The 14,638-nt window shown below is 41.3% G+C and overlaps 1 protein-coding gene across 1 annotated transcript in view; it reads right to left on the bottom strand.

The window, feature by feature from the left end:
- TRPM3 (transient receptor potential cation channel subfamily M member 3) overlaps window positions 1-14,638 on the bottom strand; it is a 276,643-nt gene that overhangs the window by 84,927 nt on the left and 177,078 nt on the right. The window contains exon 7 of the mRNA XM_075021635.1: window positions 13,504-13,678. Within this exon, the coding sequence (XP_074877736.1) occupies window positions 13,504-13,678 (175 nt within the window). The remainder of the gene's footprint in view (window positions 1-13,503; window positions 13,679-14,638) is intronic.

Here is a 14,638-nt window from a genome sequence, read left to right as displayed (position 1 = left end):
ATATTTTATGACAGAAGATAAACAAGATTTAGCCCTGCAGCAACTGCAAAGAATTATCAGAAGTAGCACAGTATCTAAGTCATTGTTAGCTTATGGCAGCTGCTTTGGGAGAACAATGACCAAACCCCTGTTTATTTCACACTATTGTTAAAAGTTGCCTGTACTTCTCTGCAGTAAGGAAGCCCAAATGAGACTGCAGGATATTCATTATGCAATTGAATTTCAAATACAATGTAACTATCTAGTCTTTATACCTACAGCAAACATGTCTTTAGAAGAGACAATGAATGGGAATGGGAAAGAAGTATAGAGGTGCATAGGAGAATATAGAAGGCCTGACATATGGAGTGCATATGTTCTCTACTCTGTAAATTTGACTTTGATTGTAAATATCCCTGTTGTGTAGGACTTCCACTTCACAAAGAAGCTTGTAAGGCATATGTCAATGTGTTTGGATTAAAATAAGTTTACGTGGGGTTTTAGACCACACTGTGAATCTCTGTTCTTTCTCTGCCCGGCTCCTCCTGTTGTCTTCTACTTTAATACAGATTCCTCTTGAATGGAGAGTCTACCTCTGCACTTCCTCTTTTCATCAAGGAGCAGTATGGCCCCAGACGTGCTTTTTCCTGGGATACTGGAGAGGTGACAACACTGCACTTACTGGTCACTCACTGTGTAAGGACTCCTTCCCTGCATTGTGACCTGCTTCCCTCACAAAAAGGCAACATACGATGAGTTAAAACCTCCAGCCCTCTTGGTGGGCAGCGATGAGAGCTGACAGCAGAGGATTATAAGAAAAATAACCTGACCTCCTGTATAGAAGCAAGGATGGTGCAAGCACATGGGAACATGAAACAAAGTGTCAGAGCACAGGTAGAAATGTAGATTCACTCCATGGTAAAGAGAATCAACTTGGAAAGGCTGACACCCTGAAGAGCACCAACATACTTTGAGTTACAGATTAGTAGATCATATATGATAGAAATTCTGAAGCCCGTTTTTTAGGGTCTTTAAAAAAATATCAGTTGGAAGTTTGATTTAATCAAGAAGGCTGTTCTTAACAAAATGGTGCCATCGCCGTAAATATAAGTGGTTCAGAACTATGCAATTTTCCACCCTTCAAACTAAGAATGAAAAAAGGGGTTAATCACTAAGAACAAGTTTCCTAAAAACATCAACTGGAGAATCTAAGATTTAAATAAAGCTCTAATTTCCTTTGGAAACGGTACATGAAAGTGAAGTGCATGAAAAAGTACGAAAAGTATATGAAGTTTATGAAAAAATACATGGAATTGGATGAATCTGAAATTACAGAACTTCAGAAAATATTTCCAAAGATCCTGGGATGAAAACCATCCTGTTTTCTCACCATAATTTAATTTTCCTTAAAAACCCTGCAGTATCCAAACCTGAAATTTCATTTCAGAAATTGGCTCTCTCTCAGGCTAACACACACAGAAAGCATAAGAAATTTGCTTTTGTAAGCATTGAGTGAAAGCAGAGTTAAGTCCTGAGGCTTTGTAAGCAGCCATCACTTTCCTTTCCTGAATTAAAGCTATCAGAAACCATATCATATCATAAGTTCAAACAGCATGTAAAGCACACTCCATGTGAAAGATATGGAGGTTTTGTTGTTTTTTTTTTTTTTTTAAGTATCAAGAAGTGGTTCCCTAACTACAGGGGTATACATATGTTGAAGCACCACTGTTCAGAAACTTCCTGTTGTCGTCATTTGATTTATGCAGTTTTCTAGTCTAAGTACTTTTTTTTAACATCTCATTGGTCTGCAATTCTACAGCAAGCCTGTTCAATGTCTTTGTGAGATTAAAAACTTGAAGTGATTGTAATCAGAAATAGAAACAGTAATAGCAAGCTCCCTTATAAAGTAATCATAGCTGAGTTAAGCTTTGTGTGAACTGAAATCAGTCCTATCAAGACATAGAGATTTACTCTTTAGGAATCTATAAATGTTACAAGGTATCAAATCAAAGTTCCCAATTCTGTAACCCAGCTGGGACAAATACAGACTGTGCCAGGCAATTAAAGGCTAAATCTATGATGCATACCCCAAATCCAATGCATGTAAAACAAGTAACTTCACAGACTATTGTGAGCAAAATAACTGGGACTTGCAGGTGGAATGATGATTTATCCACTATGCAAAGACAAACGCATTTGTTACACATACAATTTTAGCACACATTTTTTGAAATCACAGATTCCTAATTTTAGATTTTGGGGAAAAGAGATGGCTCCTTGAGTGTTGTGATTAGAGTTGTAACCTAGAACACAGGAGATTCTTGGCCACTAACTTGGGAACAGTATATTCAGCAGCCTCTGTCATGAATCATGAACCTCATATGAATGAACCTCCATAGGCATAAAACTGCCCACTTTACCAGACTGAAACTTTGTGATTATGACTTCCTTCAAAGGCAGCATACTCCCACCCTATGAAAACTGAATAGTGCCAGATGAAGATAGTATTTTTATAATCTTTCTGCTAGGCTTCAGTTCAGAAAATATTTTGCAACATACCAATAAAGTCCTGTTTGGGGCATTTTGATAGCATGATTCCCTGACTTCCACTTAATTTGCCATGGAAGCAAAACAGCAGGTAACTCGCTCCTGCCTAAAGGAAATGTCCTACAAAATGACAATTTAACAAAATGACAATTCCTCACATAGTTCAAATCTGTTCTTTCATTCCCTAAATGAGATAAGCTTGTTTTCCTACTAGTCCAGGTATCCAACTTTTTTTTCCTCCAGAGGAGCTGGATTGCTGATGGAATTTAGATACCTACCGTCCAAAATCTGGCATCTAAAGTTGAACTATATACATCTACATTTAGTTTCAGAAAACAAATCTACTCATAGTTGTTGCTAAAAGTAAATTTTTTTTTTTTTTAAGAAGATGCCAACATTAGTTTTGATGCACCAGATTATCAGAACTGACCTGTATGGCCTTACCATGGCAAAAAGGGAGAAAGATGTCTTGTATCCATCAGGAGAGGCCACTTAAAAACACTGAATTGACAAAGTAAATAAAGTGACATTCTATTTCTGTCCAAGATATGCTGGAAGATTAAACAGCAAAGCAGAACTCCCTTCATTGCTTTGGCCAATGCAGAAGAGAAAGATTACAGTGGTTTGGCACCCTTGCTCCTCAGAAAGAAATTTTTTTTGAAGTCATGCCTAATATTTGAGGAGATAATAGACATTCCACTTAATAACATTACAGTCTTTCAAACTCATGGTCTATGATTTTGTAGTGAACATTGGAGAGTATTTGAAAGAACTGGCCCATAGCCAGTTCCCTAAATTATTTCATCTTTTTTTCTCCAGAGATTTTTAGTACTGGTGTTGTATGATGTACTTGAGATTTACAAATATTATGCTCTAACCCAATTTCAAAATGCAGATTCAATATAGATTTTTTTAAACATAGAAATGCTTTGAAATTCTCTAAATGAAACACTCCAATGAACTGCACATAATCTATTTCTAACTTTTAATTTGTGAATTCTTGTTTTTTTAAAATATTCTTTTTATTCAGGATGAAGAAAATATAACCATAAAATACCAGTGTGATGTGAAAACTATTCCTTGCCCTCCTTTATGGGAAGCTTAGGGGATTTTATGTTTTAATTATGATTTGCACTTGAGACAATCACACCATATGTAAGAAACATGACCACAGGCTCTGCTGGTATTTTCTTCTGTTGGAATTACAAATAAGACACAGTTGTGCAATTCGGTGGGACTGACTGAATTTCTTGTACTTTTAAAATCCACACATTTTGCATAGAATTGTTATGAGAAAAGAAAGAAAATAAATGTAATTATTCCTTTGTTCTATTCAAACAGGGGTGATTTCTGGATGCTTTTATGAGAAATCAGCTTTACTTGCAGCTCTTCACTGGTGGTTTTTCTTCTACACCATTTTTCCCTGACTATGTTTATTAAATGGTTGTCCCATCACCAAAAGAGAGATGATTGTATTTCAACAAAGAAATGACCTTCTATCCAGCTTTTGATTTCCAAAGTACATTGTTACAAGAGAAAAGTAATGATGTCAAAATATGCAATCTGAAAACAATCTTACAAAATAATTCAGATGTGATAGTAACCATGATCAAAAGACCCACATCATACCTACATTACGATCCCTTTTGCTCAAAGTAAAAAATCCCTATACTTTCCCTATTAGAAAAAAAGCAATTTAAGTAATATACTTCAGTTATGAAGCCTAAAATCTATGCCACAGTGGATGCAGAGACAGATCAATCCAACGGCAATCTTTAATGATTCGTATATGAGGATGGTCATTTAATGCACAAAGAATGTTTTATGTTTCCTTGTGAACACAAGACAAGAAGTAAATTTTTATGGCATTGAATTGAATTCCTTAAGGGTCTCATGCTTGCAGGACTAGAACTGATGGAGTAGTTAATATGCTATAATAAACTCAGCTTGGAGACTGCATTCAAATATTGCAAGTAATTTCCCATTCTGTAAGGAAATATTTGTCTAAAAAGTGACATAGTTTTAACCTAGTGTTTCATTTTTCTCATTTTAAATTCAGCATTTAATTAAAAAAAATCTCTGAGGATTAAAAACTACTGAATGATCCTATAAATAGTTGCACTTTACAGCTGTTTTACTTCCAGTTTGTGCTTTTATGCAAGACAATGAAATGAGAAGGCATCCTTGATTATACAGTCAAAAATACTCTGGCTTTATGTGGAGGGGAGTTATTAACAACTAGGATATTCACTTAGGGCTTAGTAGGGACTAGATTTGGGTGTTTATGATTGATCTCATATTCTTACCCCTTAATGCTGTTCAACACATTTTCAACTTTTAAAGTAAATGAGCAATTAAGTGTTTCAGAGCCTGGAGAACCTGACCTTTAAATTAGGGCCAACAGTGATGCACAGCCAAATAATTCTTCCAGTTTACCACATAGGGAAGGTTATATTTAAACCACCTTCTCATTTAGGTTATCCTGTGTACATAGCCTGTTTGTCATTAAGACATAAAAGGTACCGGGAACTCACTCAGCTTACTACTGAGAATTTATTTGCTTGTAGCGAAAGGTAGGCACCTTGTACATTCTTAACACTCTGTTCAAAACTTTTCAGACCAAGGTAATATGTAGTCCCTATATTAAAGTTATGGCAAACTTAAAAAAAACTACCTGCATTAATCCTGCATATCTGATACTCATAATGCTGAAACCTCAACTCAGTGGGAAGCTGCACATCTGCCTTGCCTTCCCCCTGGAACTTCAATGAGACAGTTGAGATACTGAAGCCTCAAAAATGATTTACCTCCAATGACATCTTTACTTCAAGGTATGCTTCACCATTCCTTCTGACCTTCCCCATCCAACTGGGCCTTGAATACTTCCAGGGATGGAGCATCCACAACCTCTGTGGGCAGCCTGTCCCCGTGTCTCACCACACTCACAGTGAATAACTTCTTGCTTACACCTAATATAAACCTACCCTCTTTCAGTTTAAAGCCATCACCCCTTGTCCTACCACTACAGGCCCTTGTAAGAAGTCCCTCTCCAGATTTCTTGTAGGCCTCCTTTAGGTATTGGAAAGCTGCTATAAGGTCTCCTTGGTGTCTTCTCTTCTGCAGGCTGAATAACCCCAACTGTCTCAGCCTGTCCTCATAGGAGAGGTGCTCCAGCCCTCTGATCATCTTCATGACCCTCCTCTGGACTTGCTCCAACAGGTCCATGTCCTTCTTATGTTGGGGGTCCCAAAGCTGAATGCAGTATTCCAGTGGGGTCTCAGAAGAGCAGAGTAGAAGGGCAGAATCACCTCTTTCGATGTGCTGGCCATGCTTCTTTTGATGCAGCGCAGGATATGGTTGGCCTTCTGGGCTGCAAGCGCACATTGCTGGATCATGTTGAGCTTCTCAACAACCAACACCCACAAATCCTTCTCCTCAGGGCTGCTCTCAATCCATTCTCCACCCAGTCTGTGTTTGTGCTTGGGATTGCCCTGACCCATGTGCAGGACCTTGCACTTGGCCTTGTTGAACTTCATGAGGTTCTCACAGGCCCACCTCTCGAGCCTGTCAAGGTCCCTCTGGATGGCATCCCTTCTCTCCAGCGTGTCAACCGCACCACACAGCTGGGTGTCGTTGGCAAACTTGCTGAGGGTGCACTCAGTCCCACTGTCCATGTCATCAACAAAGATGTTAAACAGTGCTGGTCCCAATACTGGCCCCTGAGGAATGACACTTGTCACTGGTTTCCACTTGAACATCGAGCTGTTGAGCACAACTCTTTGAGTGTGGACCATCCAGCCAATACCTTATCCACTGAGTGGTCCATCTGTAAAATCCATGTCTCTCCAGTTTAGAGACAAGGATGTCATGTGGGACAGTGTCAAATGCTTTGCACAAGTCCAGGTATGGACTTTCCTTTCATGAGGAAAGCCTATAATCAGGCCTTAAAATAAGGAAGATTCAAGCTTCTTGTCTCTTGTCTTTTCAAGGATGCACATACATTGACATTGCAAAGGGGTACTGCACTTTGATTAATATAAAAAAATCATTCCTTTTTCTACTATGTGAAATCAGTTAGGAAGAATAAATAATGACGAGGGAAGGCAGGCACATCACAATTCTGTGAAACCCAGTACAAAAGGACCTGTTGGGCAGATATGCAATTGTCCAACATTCTTAAGGATGTCTCTGAGAGGATGGATTGGCACCACACTGATCAAATCGCAAGCAGAGAGCTATATTTTGTCCTCATTCACCTCCAAATATAGTTCTTTTCCCCCTGGAAACAAACTTCCAAATAAACTTAAAAAATCACATCAGTGCTTAGTACACACATCCACACATCCTTATATGTAGAAAATGAATCCATATCAGTCTGCAACGAGTGAGAATTTAAGACACTGAAGAAACAGCTTGATAATACCAACATGCAAGTGCTGAGTCTGTTGCTGCCATGAATGATGTGGTTTTTGAATTATTTAGATCAGATATCCAGTGCATAGCAGTTGGAAGATATGCTGTGTCTTGGCGAAGACCCTGATCCACAGCCAGCAGCCAGAATTAAAATAGGTTTTTAACTTTATAGTCTGATTGCACAGTGGACTACAGAATTAAATTCTGCATGCAATTTGGATGTGCTACATTGATTTAAAGTCTAATAGACACAGTTCTTTATAACCTACTTAGATTCCATCCAGAAGAAAAAGCTAGTAGCTGAACTGTTAATGTGCCAATTGTTCAGTATTCTCCTCATATTGCTAAGTACTATTCAAAAGTAGGTTACAGAGGGTGAAAAGTACCCAATTTGTATCTGAAGTCTAATGTATTTGGCTAACATATTTTTATGAATATAAATAATATTGTTGTTTCACTTGTGGTATTCTTAAAAATATCATTGCATTTTAGACTGATGTTTTCTGAAGCAGGGTGAACAAACAGAAATTCCCACTAGCTAGCTTTACAAATTTCACAGTTTGTGCATTCTATTTAGTGCAAGGTGAACAGGAAAAAAAAAATCCGGAAAAAAAAATTATGCTATTCGATAATATTGCAGGCACCACCTGGAATGGCACCACCACAGAAAGAAGACCCGTAGTAAGGGAGAGTAACAGATTTCACAAAGCCACACTTGAGCATTGCAGGCAAGAAATGACTTGCTTGTTCTGCCTCTAGTGATTCTATCACTTGCCTTTCTTACATGCAGGAGTTTGTGATGATGAAATAGAATCATGGAATCATAGAATGGTTTGGGTTGGAAAGGAGCTTTAAAGATCACCTAGTCCAACCCCTTGCCGTGGGCAGGGACATCTTTCACAAGGTCAAGTTGCTCAAAATCCTGTCCAACTTGGCACTGAACACTTCCAGGGATGGGGCATCCACAGCTTCTCTGGACAACCTGTTCCAGTGTCTTACCACCCTTATCATGAAGAATTTCTTCCTTATGCCCAACCAAAGCTACCCTCTTTCAATTTAAAACCATTGCCCTTTGTCCTGTCACTACAGGCCCTTGTAAAAAGTCTCTCTTTATCTTTCTTATAAGCCCCCTTTATATATTGAAATAAATTGCATTCATTCTCTTCTGCTGTATTCTTTTTCATTATGTCATCAAAACACAGACAAAATAGATGGAATCTGTATAGGTACATAGCAAACAAAGGGATAAACCATGTTTGAGTATGGTTATGTTAAATGTGTTAACAGTGAGATCACCAAAACCAGAGAAACAACTTCTCAAAGATTCAGATGAAACCTGGCACATTCAGATCTATCCCAGATGCAGCACTGGACTATGTATGAACCTGAATATAAACTGGATTTAAGTATTTGTGGAAAACTATCTTATCCCCAGTAGGAGTTTTAGGCTGAGCAAGTTCATGATTACATTTATTTAAAAAAAACATAATAGTGCTTGTTCTAGAGCTCCAAGTTGATAGATTTATATTTTATCTTCACATATTCTAACACACACAAAAGAGTCCCTTCCCAGTGAATCCTGATCGGAAGATTACTGCAGCTACTTAGACAAACAGCATGAAATAGCTCTTAGTTATAAGACTCTGAGGGGGTTTTGGTTCCACTTTTACGTTTTGTTCTCAAATTATTAAATCCTCCCTTATTTGTTATTTCCTACTCTGAGCAGCAGACTATGGGTTCTGCTTGGGAGCTTCTGTGGACAAGGTCCACGATCATTGAGAACACCTGGAAACCTTCTGAGGGTGCCTGAGGATGAGGTAAGGGCAGCCAGGTTATGGGCCTGAGAAAGCTCCAGCATTTACTAAGGAGCATGATGAACAGCCCTTAACCCAGGGTGCCTGTAACCTTATTTGCAACCGACCCCTTATTAGGGAGGGTCAAGCACCCATTAGCGGGTGCATGAGAGAGGCGTGTACAAGAAACAGGCCAAGAGTACAGCCAACAGATGCAGCAGCTTGTGCAAGAGGGTGTAAAGAAGGTGGCCTCAGCTGAACTTTTTCCAGTGTAAAAAGTCTTGGGTATGGTGGTGACATGCCATAGGGTAATTTTTGTGGCAGGTGCTGGAGTAGCTGCTCCTGCCAGAGCAGAAGCTTGGATGCAGATGGAGCTCTGGGTGGTGGATGCAGTTCTCCAAGTCCCAAGCTGAAGGGTTTATCTTTGATGCCAAGAGATATGGCCTTCTTTCCTGTAGGTCTGCTGTCTTGGAGGAGCTATGCCACCAAACATAGGAGTTATGGAAGGAAGTGAGGGGGTTACACAGCATCAGAGAAGATGGAAAGGAGATAGGATCTTCTCTGAGATGCAACAGCTTGAAGAACCTTGGACCTCAACTGCAATAGAGGTCTTATTTAGGTAAGTGTAACCCCTGGAGAAGGCAAAGGATGAAAGCTGGTGACTGCTGACACCAAGAGTAAGGCTCCTGCCCCACCTAACAGCTTACAACTACAAAATAGATTTACTACTCTCCAAGTTGAAGAGGAGCCACATGTGCCTTGAAGGAAAGAATCTACATCACCTGACCCTAACCCATGCAAGATCACCAGGAAGAAGCAGTGAGTGATTATAATGGGCAACCCTTTGAAGCAAGGGGCAGAAGCATTCATCTCTTGACCTGACCTATCAACTAGAGAGGTTTGCTGCCTGCTGGGGCCCAGAACCAGGATGTTGTGGAGGGACTGCCAAAGCTTGTCTGACCATCTGACTACTACTGCCTGCTGTTCTTTCACATGGTTACCAGTGATACTGTGAAGGGAAACCTGGAGAGTATCAAAAGTGACTACAGAGCTCTGGGAGCAGAAGTCATGGGCATGGGAGCCCAGGTGGTGTTCTCACCTCAATCTTGCTAGTCAGAGGAAAGGGTGTGGGGAGAAGGACACTGATAATACAGGTCAGTAGCTGGCTGAAGAGCTGGTGTTGGTGACAGCATACTATGGATATGGGACTATGTTTGCAGATCACTGTCTGCTTGTGAGAGATGGGATCAACCTCGCTAAGCAGGGCAAAATTACCTTTGCTGAAATGGCTGACCTGGTAAGAAAGCCTTTAAAATAGGAATGCTGTGGGAGGGAGGAAGAGTCACCAGCAGCCCTGTGAGAGTGTGATACACAGGGTTGATGAGCAAAGAGCCGGGAGTGACATGATGGGAAGGTATCACAAAATCAACAAAAAGGGGCTTAAGCGGTTTCACCTCCACCATTTTTATGTAAGCAAGAAAGTGTTTACAGGGCACCGTTGTGGAGAAATCCCAAAAGCCCTTTCTGGGAAATCAGTATGGTGGGGTGCCTCTGTAAAGTGCCTGTATACTAATGTGCACAGTATGGGAAATAAACATAATGAATTAGATCTTTGTGCAGTTGTAGGGCTACACTCTTGTTGGGATCACAGAGATATGGTGGGTGGCTCCCATGACTGGAGGTGTTGCAATAGTGGGATACAAGCTCTTAGGAAAGACAGGCTGGGAAGATGAGGAGTTGGAGTTGCCCTTTGTGTGAGAACAGCTGGAGTGCATGGAGCTCTGCCTGGGGATGGATGATGAGCCAACTGAGAGTTTATGAGTTAGGCTTAAAGAGAAGACAGGTAAGGGTGACTTTGTACTAGGTGTCTGCTGTAGGCTGCATGACCAGGAAGAACAAGTGGATGAGGCCCTCTACAGACAGCTAGGAGCAGCCTCATATTCACAGGCCCTCATCCTTATGGAGAATCAACACCACTGATGTATCTGCTGGAGGGACAACACAGCAGGCTATAAGCGGTCCTGGAGGTTCCTGGAGTGCATTGACAAGAACTTCCTGACCCAAGTGACAGAGCAGCCAATGAGAGGTGCTCTGCTGGACCTCATATGCACCAACAAAGAGGGACTCAATGGGGATGTGAAGGTCAAAGGCAGCCTTGGCTGCAGTGACCGTGAGATGGTGGAGTTCAAGATTCTGAGAGGAGGGAGAAGGCAAAAAGCAAGATCACAGCCCTGAAGTCCAGGAGAGCAGACTTTAGCTTCTTTGGGGATCTGCTTGGTGCCTGGATGAAGCCTACAGGGTAAGACCCAGAGGGAAGAGGGGCCCGAGAAAGCTGGTCAATATTCAAGTATCACCTCCTCTGAGGCTCAACAAATGGGGCAGAGGACCTGGTGACACAGGACATGGAAAAGGCCAAAGAACTGAGTGCCTTCTTCAATTCCAGGCCCCAGAGACCAGGGGGGACATTCTGGAGGAAGGAAGTCATACCCTTGGTGGAAGAGGATCAGGTCAAGGAATACTGAAACAAACCAGACATACATAAGTCCATGGGCCATGATGGGATGGACTCACAAATGCTGAGGGAGCTGGGTGGTATCATTGCCAGGCCACCCCATAATTTTTAAACAATCATGACAATTGGAAGAACTGCATGAGGACTAGAGAAAAACAGTGGTCACAGGATCTTCAAGAAGAGCAAGAAGGAGGACCCAGGGAACTGCAGGCTGGTCAGCCACCCTTTGATCCCTGGGGAGGTGATGGAGCAGCTAATCCAGGAGACGATATCCAGGCACATGAAGATGATCAGGAGTTATCATCGTGGATTCACCAAGGAAAAGTCGTCCGTGGTAAACTGATCACTGTCTGTGATGAAATAACAGGTTTGGTAGATGAGGAGCAAGCAGTGGGTATTTTCTAGGTAGACTTCAGTGAGGCCTTTGACACTGTCTCCCATAAGATCCTCACAGAAGGTGTTGAAGTATGGGCTGGAGGAGCAGACAGTGAGGTGAATTGAAAACTGGATGAATGGCTGGACCCAGAGGGTTGTGATTAGTGGTATGAAGTCTAGTTGGAGGCCAGCAACTAGTGGTGTATTCCAGGGACCAATCCTGGATCCAATCCTGCTCAACATCCTCATTAATGATCTGGAAGATGGGGCTGAGTGTACCCTCTGCAAGTTTGCTGATGATATAAAACTGGGAGGAGTGGCTGATATGCCAGAGGGTTGTGCTGCCCTCTGGCAGATGGACCTTGGCAGATGGACCTTGACAGGCTGGAGCAATGGGCTCACAGGAACTTTGTGAAGTTCAACAAGGGGAAATGCAAAGTCCTGCACCTGGGGAGGAACAACCCCATGTATCAGTACATGCTAAGAGCTTCCCAGCAGGAAAGATGCTTGGCAGAAAAGGACCTGGGGTCCTGGTGGACACCAGGTTGAACATGAGCCAGCAATGTGCCACTGCAACAACAAAGACTAATGCTATCCTGGGCTGCATTAGGAAGAGCGCTGCCAGAAGGTTGAGGCAGGTGATCCTTCTCTCCTCAGCACTGGGGAGGTCACACCTGGAGCCCTGTGTCCAGTTCTGGGTTCCCCAGTACAAAAGAAACATGGACATACTGGAGAGCATTCAGGGATGGGCCACTAAGATGTTGAAGGGACTGGATCACCTAACGTATGAGGAAAGGCTGAGGGAGCTGGGACTGTTCAGCCTGGAGCAGAGAAGTCTCAGAGAGGTTCTCATCAATGTATATAAATATCTGAAGGAAGGGTGTAAAGAAGGTGGGGCCAGACTCTCTTCAGTGGTGTCCAATGGCAGGACTAGAGGCAGTGGGCACAAGCTGAAACACAGAAGGTTCCCTCTGAACATCAGGAAATACTTTTTTACTGCGTAGGTAACTGAGCACTGGTAAAGTTTGCCCAGAGAGCTTGTAGAGTTTCCATCCTTGGAGATATTAAAAAGCCATCTGGACGTGATCCTGGGCAACCGGCTGTAGGTGGCCCTGCTTGAACAGGGGTGTTGGACCAGATGATTTCTAGAAGTCCCTTCCAACCTCAACTGTTCTGTGATTCTATGGTTGTTTACATATCTTTTCGGGGTAAAGAAGAACAAAGAACATTAAAGATTTGGGCATTCAGTAATAATAAGTGCTTTGGAACTTGCAAAGCATGCTTACAGCCTGAATCAACAAAAACACACTTGAATGTTCTATAATAAAAGTTAAATACTATCCTTGCCTCACCCTGAGTCTGCAGAGAAAGGTGGGACAGCGCAAACAGATCAGTGCACCAGCAGTCATGTGTGAATATATGTGTGCAGAATCATGCCCAATAGGAAAGGTGAATACAAACAAGCTTATATGAACATATGGGGCTAAATGAAACCTGAAGACAGCAGTACACTATATTATAATGACATAGCATACCTAAGCCAGTGAAAATAATAACCCATGCCCTTTGACTGAATCCCTTGACCTGCAACTGCAAGATATCATACATTGTATTTGTCAAGGTATTAACATGTCATGCCAAGTAACCATATGATACAGTTTCTACGCCACTGTTTTATTCTGTAGATTTTCCTTAGTGTTGCTTTAACTCTTCCCTTTTTTGTGTTCTGGATGTCTTCAATATTTCACCTGTATCGATAATGGAAACAGTCATGTGAGGAAAGTATTGCTTTTGCAGTGTATTGCTAATAATTTCCTGGTCTCTCTCTTACCACCAAATTGAACCTGTGGATGGAGAAAGAACACACACTAGGAAATGACTTACCCTCCTTCTTCAGAGTATTTGTGACCAAAGGCAAGGATGTCAGATGCCCGGCCACTGCCATCACATATCACAACAGGAACAGGAGGAGTGTCTCGCAGGTACTCCAGAACAATGGAGATAACATTGGGACCTCCTTCCACAATGAGGGCCACCACTGGAACCCCTTGACCAATTCCTGGAGTAAAAGGAAGAAACAAACAAAAAAACCCAAACAAAAAAGAAAAGGAACAAAAAATTGCAAAGCCAGCAAAGGAAACAAAACATAACAAAAGACAGAAAAAAAAAATCAGACTGAAATTACTGCATTGTGACTGTACAGTGTTATGTTAGAGAAAATGGCATTTGGAAAATCATAGATTTTAAGGACAGAAGGGACACATGTAGTCATCTTGTTGGTTCCACTGCATAAACCAGGATTTTCTAGAATTGTCTTCTGTTTTAAATACAATAATTATGGTTGAAACAGACCATGAATTTTTTAAAAGATAAAATCTTGGTTTGAAAGCATGGAGAAGCTACCACAATTCTTCCTAACATGTTCAGAGACATGACTTTGTAGCTTGCTTGTAATCTAGATTTTGCATAGTGTCAGTTTTCAGTCATTGGGTCTTCCAGTAGCTTTGCTTGCTGTTTTAAAATCCCCCCTTTGATATTTTTGTTGCTGTATTAAATGCATTTTAAGGTTGCCTCTGGATAGCCCTTTAACCTTCTCTTTGATAAAACAAACATATTCTTTTACGAGTCAATGCAATACTTGTTTTCCAATTCTAGTCAGTCTCACAGTTTTTCCCTGAATTATCTCCAAATTTTGCGGCATATTCCTTGATTTGCAGACCTCACACTGGGGACATTTGTCCCGAGCAAGCTGAACTAGTACTGAACCAGAGGAGGGACATCTTCATTTTCAATACTTGTGGTATAAGTAGATGGGAGCCCTCTGCAAAAGCACAGACTTTGCCAGTAAAGACTTATGGATTTAGAGAAAGGCAACCTGACACCAGGCTGGTGTTAACATGACTGAAAAAGGTTTTACGGTTGTCACTTCTTGACCAGTTGAGACTGGGACATTCAAAAGGACTCAGGCAGTAGAACTAGTTGAATATTTTCCATTAGCATTATTTTGTCAAAAGAAAAA

Source organism: Buteo buteo, chromosome Z (assembly GCF_964188355.1).
Source record: "Buteo buteo chromosome Z, bButBut1.hap1.1, whole genome shotgun sequence".
Taxonomy (NCBI): Eukaryota; Metazoa; Chordata; class Aves; order Accipitriformes; family Accipitridae; genus Buteo; species Buteo buteo.
The sequence above is the reverse complement of the archived record's forward strand: the minus strand, read 5'-3'. Positions and strand labels throughout refer to the sequence as shown.